This window comes from Tursiops truncatus, chromosome 9 (assembly GCF_011762595.2).
Source record: "Tursiops truncatus isolate mTurTru1 chromosome 9, mTurTru1.mat.Y, whole genome shotgun sequence".
NCBI lineage: Eukaryota > Metazoa > Chordata > Mammalia > Artiodactyla > Delphinidae > Tursiops > Tursiops truncatus.
In genome coordinates, this window is record NC_047042.1 from 83,450,953 (window position 1) to 83,466,158 (window position 15,206).

Genomic DNA, 15,206 nt, shown 5'->3' on the forward strand with positions numbered 1-15,206 from the left:
AAAGGTCCCAAGAAATAGTATCTGCAAATGTGGTTCATTTAAAACATTTAATTTAAGTCTATTTTATTTGGGGAAACATGCATAACAGAAGACAGTAATTTTGAAGGAGACTGGGGAAAGAGAAAGACAAAATGAATGAGATTTAAACAAAGTCAACACCCCAGCTTATTTTCTCCGTTGTCTTGAGGTTACTGGTAGAAAATTCAGTATTGCTAAAGGCATGTGGTACCCCTATCCACTAGCAAAACCATCTTAATAGGATGGATTTTCCACAGCAGACTTTAAGATGTTGAAAAAAACTAAACAACCAACCAAAATCTCACAAGACTGAAAATCCACCAGGGATCTGGGGAGTGGTTTTCATCATCACACTGAAAAATGTCAACAGCATGGAAATAAGCAGTAATGCACTCTTAAATTTCATTTTACCTGAATTGCAGCACTAATTTAATTTTGCCTGGTATTTTAGTTACTCATTCAAGTCTGTCTGACTCCACTTGAATCTAAGCTCTTTGATTACAAAAATCACAATTCACACTCATCTTTACATGTCCTGTAGCCCATAAATTTGCATGTAGTTGCACTGTGCAAATATGGAATTGAACAAACATGCACAAGTATAATCTATTGATCCCAGTTTTAAGGAAGATACTTAAGGTGTTCCAAGATAGAGGCTGACGTCCTGGAACTTATTAGCCTCAGTCCTGGAACTTATTAAATACTGTTTTTATCAGTTTCTCAATTTATAGTAAGCTCAATTATGTGAATGGAGATTTTTAATGATAATCTGAAAAACAGCTTTCAAAGATAAGTCCTGAGCTCAGAAAAACATCAGCCCAGACAGTAAGAAACTTTTAGCTGTGATTCATACCAGGCATGACATGCTGTTTTTTGTCAATAATCGGCTATTAGATTTTTTTTAAGTTTTTATTTTCTAGTCTTTACTTACCAGTGTCTAGTCTTGACTTGACATGCTGATACCTTGGGTTTTGTGGTATCCTCTTGGTCAGATACTAAAAAATAATAAAATTCACAAATAATTGGGTTAATGTAAGGGTAAGGGTGGCAAAGTTGGAAAAGAGATAAGATACTTTAAAAATTAGAACAAATGCTAAAATTTCATTGAATTTAAAGATGGAAGGAGCTCTAGAGGGCCAACCGTTCCTTCAATAGGACACTTCACACTACAGTATCTCACAGGTGAAGATGGTTATCATGTTTCTGTCAAAACATTTCCATATTTTGTCAAAATAATCTCATAGCGCTATGTAATTAGGAAAAAAAGCTCTTAAAAATTATTTCCAACACTGAGTCAAAATTGATCTAATTTCCATCCAGTCCACTGGTACAACCCAGAATAAGCCATTCCATCCTGCCTCAAGCAATCCATTAAAATAACTAAAGGCAGCTCTCTTGTTCTTTTTAATTTTACTCTTTATATGATGGTTTGTAGGCCATCTTCTCAGATACCCTCTAGATTTTATCCACACATGCCCTAAAAAGTGGCACGCAGACCTGAGCACAGTGCCCAGATGTTGCCAGGCCAGGACCCGCTGCTTGCCTTGAGTCTGACGCTCCACAGAAGTCACCACGACGGCATCTGCTCTCGGGGCAGCTGGGGCGTATCATGGGCTCAAGGAAAGTTTATGGTCAGCAAAATGCTATGTCAGGTCTCCCCTGTCCTACGCTCTGGGAGTAAACTCTGAATCCAAGTACCAGGCATTTACCCATATTAAATTTCAGTGGCATTTTCAAAAGGCATTAAGTGAGGGAAGGCTAATGAATAAAAACATTACAAAATACAGTTTTATTGCTCAGGCTTTTTTCTGGACTACAAGTATGAAAAGTATATGTTCAGTAACTGGTAGCTGTGGAAAAGGAAATTAAAACTGGGCAATACCCTTCCAGCTTCACTTCATCTTCTGCCACTCTCCCACATGTTCCCAAGTTGAAGCTGCCCAAATGTTCCCGAAATTTGCCACACTCACTCAGGTTCCAGTCATAGCAAATGTCTGCCTAGAATGCCTTTCCTCAACTTGTCCATGGGTAACACTTCACTTCCTCTATAAAGCTGTCCAAGGTGGAATTAGGTACTTTCTCTCTGGTTCCTAGAGTACTGACACCTTGTACTATTGTTCACACCTCGACCTTCTTGCCTAGTCTAGAATTTCCTTGAAGGCAGGGACAATAACTTACTCAAATTTGTTTTCACCCAGTACCTAGCACATGGTGGGCACATTTATTGATATTCAACCAATAAATGAATATCTAGAATGAGGATTATATTACAGCAACTACATAGTTCCTTAGAACAGAACGTCAAACTTTATAACCTGTGTCACTTGCCCTTGAAAACATAGTTAACTACAGCACGTCCTGTTGGAGGATTGAAAAATAAATTTATATATTAAAATACCTTTTCAAATGACCCACAAAGCATAAAAAAAAAAAAATAGGGTACATTTCAATGTCTTACAGAATTATCTATTGGTCAGAGTTCTGGACTTCAGAGACCAGGAAGAATTTTTAAAAACTGGGGTACCTACAGAGAATTATCAACATTTAATTTTGACAAGGACATCAAAAACAAAGCAAAACCTCACAACTACCGTCTGCTATTTTAATACTTAAAAAGTAAGAAAGAAAAAAAAAAACCCAGAATAAAAAGGTCAGTCCTTTAGTGCTACTAAAAAACTCATTGATATCGTCTGTGTTTTTCATTTCACCCCAGGCAAGTAAAACCTTTTTCATGGACGCTTAGCATTGGTCCTCAGAAGTAGAACCCCTGAGCTACTTTATCCTCAGAGAAAGGCTGGAAAGCTCCTTTCTCCTTCTAATCAGCAACCCGCCATCGGTAAGAGAAAGTGACCAATGCCAATTCCAACTCCCTCTTAGATGAAGAAAGAGAAGATTCTTAAGTGAGAAAAGGAAAATAGTCAAAGACTGAAAAGGAGGACTGTAGGATGAGTTCTTCAGAGGGAGGCAATATTGTGGCAAAACAAAACAGAAACAAAAAACCCAGGGGAAAACATGTGCCTGGTAAATTTAGGAAAGCTAAAACTGGAACTTAGTTATCTTAAGCTAAGGGATTTTCTTTTTTCTCTGTCATTTTCCTTCCTTCCTTTGTATTTTTATAACTCCTCTCTGTATTTTTATAATTTCTATATGCTGTTTCCTGTTTTTACTTTTGTTTTGTTTTTCCCACTAGTTTCCTAGCAAAGCTCCTTTGAAAGATTCCAGGCTAGTCTCTGCTGAACCAAGGGGATTTGTCCATACCTCAGCCAACATAGCTAAGAAGTGAGGGTGTCTCTGGGGACCAGGTGTGGTGGCAGCAGAATGATGGGGGGAGAGAGTGTGGACAGCTGCAGTCGCTGAGCCCTTCCCACCCCCGGTTTTCCCTTACATAGACTAATGAGAAATCCATATGCTACAGTACAAAAATGTAGTGTTTCTTTCCCATTTTCCCATTTTGGTCCAAATTCTTGTTCCTGACTTTCTGGTACCAACCATAACGTAAAACTATTTGTGTTCCACTCTACGCAGTGCACCACAGAGTTTATGGAACTGCCAGACTTTTTTCCTTAAAATCCTTGCTTTGGGGGTGACTGTTTCTTGACCTACTGACCAACTAGCTTTTTTTCAATTACATAAACAGGATGGAATGGTGGAAAGTGAAAGAGCTGAGAAAAGCAGCTGTTTCAAGGAGGACTATTCATTCATTCAACAAAGCCTTATTGAGCACCAACAATTCATTCAGTCGACATTTACTGGATGCCTACTAGGAGTAAGCCACCGTGCTAAGGACACAGAGGTAACAAAACACAGTCCTTCCCATCCAGCTCTCGCTGATGCTGGGAAGAGAGACAAGTGAACAGACGTCACACTGCATGATGAACAAGCAGAGGGAAGCAGGGGGTGCAACAGGAGCATGTAAGATTGGCACCTAATCCAGATTAAAAGAGTCAGGAACTATTTCCTGAGGGGTGACTTCTGAGCTGAAATCCAAGGGCTGAGAAAGTTAGTCAAGTTAAAGGAGTGGTGGGTGGGAGCTACAGGGTTCCTGGTAACTGATAGACCTGGAGTGGAGGATAGCGGGCAATATGGGGTCAAATGAGGCTGAAGAGGCAGGCAGGGGAAGAACACAAAGGGCCTTGTATCCATGCTAAGAAACCTAGATTTTATCCTGAAGATCAAACAGAGGCAATTTTGCTCCCCCAACTCATGGGGTCACCTGTCAATGTCTGGAGACATTTTAGGTTGTCAGAACTGGGTGGTGGGTGTGCTACCATCAAGTAAGTAGAGGCCAGGGATGCTGCTAAACATTCTACAATGTCAGGAAGACCCCCAACCCCGAAAAAGAATTAGCTGACCCCAAATGTCAATAGTGCTGAAGCTGAGGAACCCTGGTGTAGATGATGGGAGTCACTGAAGAAGGTTAGGGAGAAGGGATGGGATTCTATTTCCATTTTAGAAAGATCACTCTGGCAGCACTCTGGAGAACTAATAGGATCATAGTCAAGAATGGAGGCGCAAAGATCAGGTAAGAGGTTGTGCTCGGAGGATCTGTGGTCCTAAGAAAGCAGCAGTAGAGATGAGGAGAGGGAGACAGTTTTAAGAAGTCTTTAAGATATAAAATCTTTAAAACTGACTAGTGTAACAGGGGAAGGACAGTGATACCATTCCCCAAAAAAGGGACTACGGAGGAAGCATATATTGAAAAACACGATGTGTTCTGTTTGGGGCATTTTGAATATAAGGTATCTGTGGGTTATCCAAAACGGAAGTGGTAAGCTGGCTATCTGGGGGGTCTGGAGATCAGGAGAGATTTCTGGACTAGAAAAAACAAGATTTGGGGGAAGCCATGGGAATGTACACAATCACCACTGGAGAGTGTATAGGCTGAGAAAAAAAAAAAAACCAACATTTACCTTCAGGTGGAGAAAAAAACTGTGGGTGAAACTTGCAAGAGGCCAGAAGAAAGTGGGTCATGAGAATTAAAGAAGAAGAGTTTCAGGAAGAAGAAAATGGTCAACAGTGATCAATGCTGTCAAGTCAGAGAACAAGAGGTCAAATATGAACAAGCGAACAAGAATGCAGGTCAGGGAAGAGAAAACAGAAAAGTGAATTTGGATTGAACACACCAGGACACTGCTGATGACCCTGCTGGATGCAGTTACAGTAAATTGACAGGAGCAGAAGCAAAAACAGCAGGTTGAGTGTTATGAGAAGGGAGGATAGTAGCCAGATGGTCTTTTTTTCCCCCTTCAGAGTTGCTAAGGAATAGTTTTTGTTGTTTGAAGAAAGGAGAGATTTGAGGATGTTTATAAGCTAATGGGCTGGATAAGAGGTTGAAAATGAAGCAAGCAGGTATGAAAACAAGGGAGCGGGAAAGGATGAGGCCCAGAGCCCAGGTGGAAGGTGCAGCTTTGGACGTATATTTAAGATAATGTAATAAGATAGGTGGTCATAATGAAGTTCAACAAGAGAAGGGAGAAAGCTAAGAAAGTTGATGTTTGTGGTACTCATACAGGCTCTTTGAAAGCAACCAAAAACGACAGAAGCCCTTTGGGGGCTTACATCTCTAGGGAGGGTCAAAAGATAATGCCCTCTCTGTTTACCCACCCCATCCCTGCTCCTTAACCTCTGGTTGGCTTTTAAGACCCAGCACAAACACATCTTCCGGGAAGATTCCTCCTCTGGGGGGCCCAGTCAGATAGAAATCTCTTCCCTGCCTGGATTGTCACAGCACTTTGTACCATTAACACTCCTCACTGCCTACACTTGGGACAGAGGCTCTACCTCTGTACCTGCTACAAGGCCTTGCACCAGTGTGAGAACAATAAGTACACCAAATGGATGGAAATGGTTCTGAGAGCTGAGCAACACGCAGTGTGCGTGCTAGTGCCCCGTGGACAGCACAGACATCGAGGGCTCGAGGAACCTGAAACAAAAAGATAGCTCTCACACTGCGGGTGATAAGGGAGACTGCATGGAAGAAGTGGCACTGGAGCTGTTTTAAGGGTTGAGCTTCTGTGGATAAAAAGATGGGGAAAAGCGGGCTTCCCTGGTGGCGCAGTGGTTGAGAGTCCACCTGCTGATGCAGGGGACACGGGTTCGTGCCCTGGTCCGGGAAGATCCCACATGCCGCGGAGTGGCTGGGCCCATGAGCCATGGCCGCTGAGCCTGTGCATTGGGAGCCTGTGCTCCACAACAGGAGAGGCCACAACAGTGAGAGGCCCGCGTACCGCACAAAAAAAAAAAAAAAAAAAAAAAAAAAAAAGATGGGGAAAAGGGATGGAAAAAGTATTCTAAGTGGAGGAAATTATAATAGCAAGGCCACTTTAAAAGCATGTTTAAAGAATGGCAAATTGTTCTATTTGCTGGAGAAGATACAACAACAACAATAAAGGTAATTGCTGCTAAAATTTATTGAGCACTTAACTATGTTGTCAGGCACTCAGCTAAGCATTTCTCTCCATTATCTCATTTAATCCTCACAACCACCAATAAGGTATATACTAGTATTATCCTCATTCTATATATTAGGAAGCAGGCATAGAGAGGTGGAGTGACTTCCTGAGGTTAGCTGGTAAGAGTGGTAGAACCTGGAATTAAACTGGGCAGTCTGGCTCTAGAGCTTGAACTCTTAAACACTTTACTGTGCAGCCTCATTCAGGCAGGGGTTCTGAATACGGGGTCCACTGATGGGCTTTAGGAGGTCCATGAGTCCCATGAAACTATATGTAAAACTTTGAGTATATGTACATTTTTCTAGGGAAAGGGTCCTTGACTTTCACCAAATTTTCAAAGGGGTCTATAACCCCAAAACGTTTAAGAACGGTGGGTATATGGAATCCTGTGCTGTAAGGTTGGACATGGATACGTAGGCACCAGGTGGAGATCCCTGAATTTAGGCTGAGGGTCTGGACTAGGCCCTGAAGACAATGGAAGATATCAAAAACACTGAGATATGAGCCACACAATCAAAGGAGTATTTTGGTAGATTACTAATATATGCAAAGTGAGACCCGGCTTTGTGAATACATGGATGTTGTAGAAAAGGGAGAAGAATGAGAAGTCAACAGTGGGATTTTTCTGAAGGAAAATCACTTAAAAAATGAGGGAGATTGTCTGAATCACAAGTCATTCAAAAATGAATGAGCTTTTCTGACTTCCCACTTCTTTTAAAATGGAACTCACAAGGCTGTTCACATTGAAATTGTAATGTATGTAGTAAGATTTACATTTAAGGACTAAAAAAAATTCCATTATATATTTTGTTCAAAATTTCTCTACTTCTCTCATTTGTATAAAGAGGACGTCAATAAAATAAAGGGACTAGGTGTCAACTTTAAAAGAGATTTTTGTTTATAGGAGTTTTAATCTGGACCAATCCTACCGATCTCAAACACCAACCTTGACCCATGTTTGCGTGTGCAGCAGCCCCTACTCTGCCAGCAGCTACCACCTGGGGCTGACTGTAGTTTTCAAGATGGCCACAACAGAACTTCCCAACCACTCACACTGTGATGTTGACACTCCTCCCAATGAGGGGTGGGGGCCTATGTTCCCTCCCCTTGAATCTGGACGGGCCTGTGACTGATGGAAGTGATGCCATACGACTTCTGAGTCTAGATCATAAAAGACAATACGGCTTCCACCTGGTTCTTTTGGGAAACTTGTTCTTGGAACCCAGCTCAAGCTACAAGGAAGGCCAAGTCACATGGAAAAGGCCATTTGTAGGTGATACGGCTGACAGCACCAGCTGAGTTCCCAGCCAACAGACTATATCTTCCTAGAAACTCTAGACCCAGTTTCTGTCTGCAAAACCACATGAGAGAGCCCAAGTAATTGCCTAGCTGAGCCTAGTCAACCTCCAGAACTGTAAGCGATAATAAATAAATGACTATTGTTGTTTTAAGCCACTAAATATGGGGGAGACTCATAAGAAACCAATATATAATTGGAACACCAACCCACCCTTTTTACTTCCTAGCTAAGCTCGTTGGTTTTTTTTTTTTTTGGCCGTGCCGCACGACAAATGGGATCTTAGTTCCCCCACCAGGGATCGAACCCATGCCCCCTGCAGTGGGAGCGTGGAGTCTTAACCACTGGACTGCCAGGGAGGTCCCTCTAGCTAAGCTCCTTGGGAGAAAACAGAAAAACAAAAACTACACTGAGTAACTGCAACTTACTCCTCCATCCAGTGCAGTGTGGCTACTGTCCCCATCATTCTACTGTGGCTCCCGTAGGAGCGAGCCAATGTCAGAGATCCCCTAACTGCTAAATATAATGGCTGCTTTTCAGTCTCTAACTTACCTGACCTTTCCGTACACTGTTATATAGTCCCACCTTCAGCTTTCACTTGGCTTCAGTAACGGCTCTTTCTAATGCTCCAATCACACACGGATGATTCTTCTGTCAGCCACTTAAACACTGTGTTCCCCAGGATTCCATCTTCTTAATCTACAGGTTCTCTGTCGGCCATTTAGGTTTAATTCCATTTACATGCTTCTAATTTCCAAATAGTGAACTCTAGCCTTGACTTCTTCCAGCTCAGATATATTCATTTACTCATTTAACAAATATTTAAGGAACAATTATTGTGTGCTAGGCAGTGGCGCAGTACAGACAAGGTCCTATCTTATCTTCCTGTAAGTATGCCAAAAATAAACAAGCAAATAAAATAATTACAGGTCATGGCCTACTGGGTGAAGACAGCATATTGAACAAATGCATCTAATTTCACTTCCTTCCAAAACCTCAGTAAAACCTCATTAAAAGGATACTATTTTACAGACACAAAGTCCAAAAAAAAAGAGAGTAAGAGTGGGAGAAGTGATAACAAGTGATTTCTGAAGTCTAGAAGGCACATCAACAAGTGAAAATGACTTGATGGACTCAAGAAAATGGAAGGGAAAGCCAAGAAAAATTCTTGAAAGGCCCAGGAATTGGCAGCCCCAGGCACCTTCCAGAAGTGGGAGTAAAAGGAGTGACTGAAATAAGCAAGACTGCTTGAAGGCTGAATGAGAAGCTACTGGATCTCCAAAACCTTCTCCCTCTGTGCCACTAGGTGATTGCCCTTCCCCCACCATAGCAGGTATCTACATATTTATTCCCTGGAAAGGGTTTCTGGACTGGGGGGTGTCTCCAGATACAGGGAAAGGATATCATTACTGAAAATAGGGGTAGTAGGTGAATGATGCATACTAATGTTGAAATTTAGCCCCTAACCTTAATTCTTCCAGGAATTCAACTAGGCCTTTACTCTCAGGAGAGGGGAGTTCTCTGGAGAAAATGACCAGCCTGAGAGGAAAGAGCTGAAGATACAGATTTGGGAAAGGGAGTCCCCAAATCATGGCCCTCTGAGATCTTCTGGTAATTAAGCTCACATCAGCAAACTCCTCCCAAATATACAGAGGTCTCAATCACCTTTTTAAGTCTCCTACTCAAAAACACAGATTAACAATTTTATGTATGGACTGAATTATGTCCCCTCCAAATTTGTATGTTGAAGCTCTAACTCTCAATGTGACTGTATTGAGATAGGACTGCACCTCTTTGGGAGGTAATTAAGGTTAAATGATGTCATAAGGGTGTGGCCAAAATCCCATAGGATTAGTGTCCCTACAAAAATAGACACCAAAGAGCTCATTCTCTTCCCTCAAGTGCACACTGAAAGAAGAGGTCATCCAAACACATAGCGTGAAAGTGGCCATCCACAAGCCAGGAGAGAGTTTTCACCAGAAACCAAATCAGCCAGCACCTTGATCTTGGACTTCCAAGCTTCCAAAACTATGAGAAATGAATTTCTGTAGTTTAAGTCACCCATTCTGTGGTATTTTGTAATGGCAGTCCAAAGCTGACTAATAAAAATATCACCAACAAAACAAAAAGAAAAATAGCAATATGGAGGAAACTGAGACTATGTAGGGAGAAAACATATTTTAAAAAATTATCATTAGAGAACATATCCACACAAAAACTTATACAGGCATATCTCAGAGATATCGTGGGTTCTGTTCCAGACCACCCCAATAAAGTGATTTTTGTGATAAACTGAGTCACACAAATCTTTTGGTTTCCCAGTGCATATAAAAGTTATGTTTATACTAAACTGTAGTCTATTGTGTGCAATAGCATTATGTCTAAAAAATATATATATGTATCTTAATTAAAAAATACTTTCTTACTAAAATATGCTAACCATCATCTGAGCTTTCAGCAAGTCGTAGTAGTAACATCAAAGATCACTGATCATCATATCAAATATAATAATAATTGAACAGTTTTAAATATTGTGGTAATTACCAAAATGTGACACAGAGACACAAAGTGAGCAAATGCTGTTGGGAAAACGTAAGATGTTCAACCTCAGTATCAACTAGGAAAATGCAAATTAAGACCATGATGAGATGTCACTACACACCTATTAAAACAACTAAAATAAAAATTATTTACAGTACTAAATGTTGCCAAGAATGTGCAAACACTGGATCTCTCATACACTGGTGCTGGGAATGTAAAATGGTATAGCCACTCTGGAAAATGGTTTGACAGTTTCTTTAAAAATAAATATAAGCTTACCATACAACACAGCAACTGCACTCCTGGGCATCTATCCCAGAGAAATGAAAATTAATGTCCATACAAAGAACTGTACCCCAAAGTTCAAATCTCTATTTGTAATGCCCCAAACAGAAAACACCCAAAATATCCTACAATAGTTGAATGGTTAAACAAACTGTTATACATCCATACCACAGAATACTAATCAGCAATAAAAAGGAATGAACTATTGCTACAGGCAACAACTTGGATGCATCTTAAGGACATTATTGGAGTGAAAAAAGCCAGTCTCAGAAGGTCACATACTGTACGATTCCATTTATGTAACGTTTTCAAAATGACAAAATTACAGAAATAAGAGGACACATTAATGGTTGCCACGGGTTAGGATGGTGAGGGGGAGGAAAGTGGATGTGACTAGTAGGGAGTAGCCTGAGGGAGATATTTGTGGTGAAGGAATAGTTCTCTATCTTGATTGTAAATTGACACACTTGCAAATCTTGATTATATCAAATCTACACGTGATAAAATAGCCTCAAACTATACACACATTGTACAAATGTCAGATTCCTGGTTTTTATATTGTACTATATTTACATAAAATATAGTCACTGGGTGAAGGGTACATGGGGCCACTTTGTACTATTTTTGCAACTCCCTGTGAATTTATATTTATTTCAAAATAAAGGTTTTTTAAAAGGACGTCAGAGTCCAAAACACAGTTCTTAAGAATTAAAAACGTGATGGCAGAAATTAAAAACTCAATAGAGGGACTGGAAGATAGAGTTAAATCTCTCAAAGAGAACAAAAAGACAAAGATCTGGAAAACAGGAGATAAAATTTAAGAAAATTAGGGAACCAGTCATATAGAAGCAACATCAGAATAATGAATTCAAGAAAGAGAGGATAGAGAAAATTGAGGAAGAAAGTCAACAACAAATGATTTTTTAAAATTTTGCGGAATAGAAAGGACATGAGTTTCTGGCGCCCACAAAGATAAGTGAAAATAGACACATAACAAGGAATTTTTTGTGAAACATCATAACACTGGTGACACAGAAAATTCTACAAGCTTCCAGAAAGGAACAATCAAGTCACATACAATGGAACACAATGGCTTTGAACTTCTCCACAACAAAAACTGAACAGTAGAAGACCACAATGCAATGTTTTCAATATGCTGATGATTTCCAACCAAGAATTCTATACTTAACCAAACTCTCAGGGAAATAAATATGAAGGTAGAATAATAACATTTTTAGACATGCCTAATGTCATAGACATAAATTTAAAATATTTATTTCTTATGCACTCTTTCTCAAGAAACTACCAGTAATTGTGCCCCATGAAAACAAGAGAGTGAGCTGAACATCTTTATCCAGAGCACAAATGGACAACCGCACAGGGCAACCCAGCTCTTCTACCCCTACACTCCTAAGATTATTCCTCTTTTTTCTCCCATATTTCTGATCTCATTAATGGCATCAGCACCAATGAGTAGCCCAAGCTGGAAACCTAAGTCATCCATCACACTCTCATTTCTCAAAGCTCATTATTAAGTCATGATGATTTTATCCCCTAAGTATTTCTCTCTGTCCCTAGTTCCATGGCCTTACTTTAGGTCCATATCATAATAACCACCTAACCAATCTCCCTATCCCCAGTTCTGGACTCCTCAATCCATTCTCCACAATGTGGCTACAACCACTGCCTAAAATGCACATCTGACCATGCAACTCGGCTACTTAAAACTCCAATGCTTCTCAATTCTGACCAGCAGGCAAAATAAATACACAGTGGTCAAACCACTACTCTCCACACATACCCCCCCGACATCCACGGTAGACATTATAATCCATCATGGCACTCCCCTACAGAGCCTAAACTCAACCTCACAACTTTCTCAGCAAAGCTCACAGGCATCCATCCTGAGATGAGACACGCTGCAACTCCTGTTCACTGTAAAGGCCAAGAATGCTGGCAAGGTACAGAAGGCCCTTCCAGACTTGACTCCTGCCTCTCTACAAGGAACTGTCCACTTTCATGGTTCTCAGCTCCTAAACTTGGCTCAAGATGTTCTCTCTACCTGGGATGCTTCTTCACCTGGTTAGTAACTTGGGATTTCAGACCATCTCCAGGACCCTTCTCTCACTCCCTCGGTTGAGTCCTAGCTTTCTTCTGTGCTCCCCTAACATCCTGTTTCCCAACCACATTGAACTCAAATTTCGTTTATAAGTCTTCCTCACTAGACTGAACTTGTTAAAGGACTAAAAGGTCTTGTCTTATCTTTTTGTATTTCTAGCACTCCCTGCACCTTAGGAATCCAGTAAACATTTGTTGAGATGAAATGACCACATATGCAGCAGGGCACTGGAGGTGAAACAGACAAAAAAGTAAAACGTCTTAATCGAGCAGAGGGTAAAACTAATATCATATTTTGCGTCCTTTCCAAATGGCTTGGTCTGCTTATTCCTCCTCTTTCTGTACCCCAATAATCAGAAATGATGGCTCCTTTGATTCTGTTCCTTTAGCGTTTTGGGCTTCATCCAGATGTTACTTATATTTTGTAACTGCCACTCCTAGACTGTAAGCCCTTTGAGGGAAGGGACTTGTGTCTTCATGCACTTCGCTCCTTTGAGCGACAAATACAGTAAGCCTGTGCGGGATGGTGGCCAGGCTGCCCGGGCTCGGAGTCCCCCAGGCCCGCTCCTCCCCCTCCCTCCCCGCTCCAGACCCCTCCTCACGCCGCGGCTTCCCGCCTTCTGGAGGGCGGAAGTCCACGTATTCCCTGCCCACGTGGAGCCTTTTCCGGTACGCCCGCCCCCTCCGATTCTCCGATCTGGACCTGGCCCTCACCTCAGGATTCCCAATGTGCCTCCGGACAGACATATTTGCTCCAACCGACCACGCTCGGGGTTCTAGCCTCACCGGTAACCTCTAACCCTAGCTTCCTACTCCCACAATCCAGCTCAGCCGCCTCTCTACAACCTCTTCTCCGATTGGCCTGCCTTCTCCTGCCAGCCAATGGATGCCCTGTTTACTCTCTTATTGCGGGGTCAAGGGAGAGTGAGACGCCACTCTGGTTGCCAAGGGCAACGCGGGACACCGGCTGCCGAGGTCCTTTGGGCTCTCCGCTGGGCCCGCTGACGCCAGCTTCAGCGCGGGTAGAGGGGCGCGAGGGGGGAGGGGCAGGTTGCCGACTGCGCGTGGGCGGCTGCGGAGAGCTCGAGGGGGGAGGGGCTCGAAAGTGTGGAAAAAAACAAGTGTTTCTAGCTAATGTGGAAGCACAAATACCGCGCAGGGCCATCCCCCTTTAAGGCCGTTTTAGCCAAACATCTGGATACTCTTACACAACAGGGGATAGATATGGGACATGGTTGTTCAGCAGGGATGAGAATCTGTAGTTTATTATTTTCGGGTTAAGTTAATATGCAAATTATGCAAAATATCATGTGGAAATACAGTAATTATTGTTGTTTTAAAAGCTTTTAGCTAGCAACAGAACGGCAGCCTTAATTGCAAAGCACACACATCATTCTGTGATTCATCATTCATTTAACAAATATTTAATAAGCACCTTATGAGAAAAGCTGCAGTAGGTTTTGTGGAGGATGAGAGGATGACTAAGACCCAGTCCCGTTGTCATGGAAACCATTGTGACTCCTGCCATCACCCACCACCTGTTCTTATTCCAGATTTGAAAATTAAGTCCTAGCACCTTTACAAAACAATCACACACACAGTTTGACTTGGCTCCAAAATGTCCCGCCAAATCCATCAAAATTATTATTTCCTTTTACATGGGGGGAACAATACAGTAACCCTTTGCCCTTTGCTCTAAGTTGTTTTTCCAGGAATGGAGAAAGGTTACCCTGAGCTGTTCGTAGTGGCTGGCTCTCTGCTTGTGAATAATAGCATACATCTGAGCTGCTTCAGGGTCTGTGCAGATGACCCATTCAACAACATGGCCTGACATGCCCTTGTCCTCTCAGACTCCTCAGAAACCCACCCTTCAGGTCAAATCTTGAATCGTGTTGTCACTCAGAGCCGCTTGACCTCAAGGATCACAGCTGTCTCTTGGCAAGTTCACGCCTCCTGATTTTTGTTTTAACTTCCCTGTGTTCTCCAATCCTTCAACTCTCTGAAATTCCCAGTTCCTCTCCCCTCCACTAGGATAAGGAAGAGTTTAGAGACTGCAGAAAATTAGAAGGGGTGGGGTGTGGGGGGGATATTTAGAAGGTTTTGCATAGCAACCAGGGCTTCTAGACACATTACAACTTAGAATGTATGCTCACCTGGTGCAGAGTCGGGGTGGGGTGATGATACAGATTATGGGTAGAATAAACAGGAGAAAGGAAAGCAGAGAGGGAGATAATAGGGACGAAACTAAGGGGTGGTGAGAAACAGGTAAAGAGATTTAAAGACATTTGGAGGTAAAATGAACATTTGTTATATATATGGGAAGAGATAGGAGTGCAAGGAATAGGAAGACGCCAAGGATGGTTATAATTTTTCTGACTCGGGGACTGAATAGATGAGTGATAATGCATTAATCAAGTTAAAGTACAATGGAGGTCAAGAAATCAAAAGAACAGAAAGTACAAGACCTAACAGCCCAACGAGCTGGAAGCTCAACT

The 15,206-nt window shown here is 41.8% G+C and overlaps 1 protein-coding gene across 4 annotated transcripts in view; it reads right to left on the reverse strand.

Moving 5' to 3' along the window:
- The window catches only part of CEP41 (centrosomal protein 41), a 46,891-nt gene extending 33,344 nt beyond the window's left edge, over positions 1-13,547 (reverse strand). For 2 of the 4 annotated variants that reach the window (XM_019923860.3, XM_019923874.3), the window contains exons 1-2: positions 13,426-13,547; positions 950-1,013 (exon numbers count right to left, since the gene is read on the reverse strand). In XM_019923860.3, the coding sequence (XP_019779419.1) occupies positions 950-1,013; positions 13,426-13,458 (97 nt within the window). In that variant the 5' untranslated portion in view covers positions 13,459-13,547. Of the gene's footprint in view, positions 1-949; positions 1,014-8,319; positions 8,716-10,587; positions 10,619-13,425 lie in introns of those variants that run through there. The other 2 variants (XM_033863272.2, XM_033863271.2) reach the window with 2 other exon arrangements.
- Positions 13,548-15,206: the final 1,659 nt, after the last annotated feature.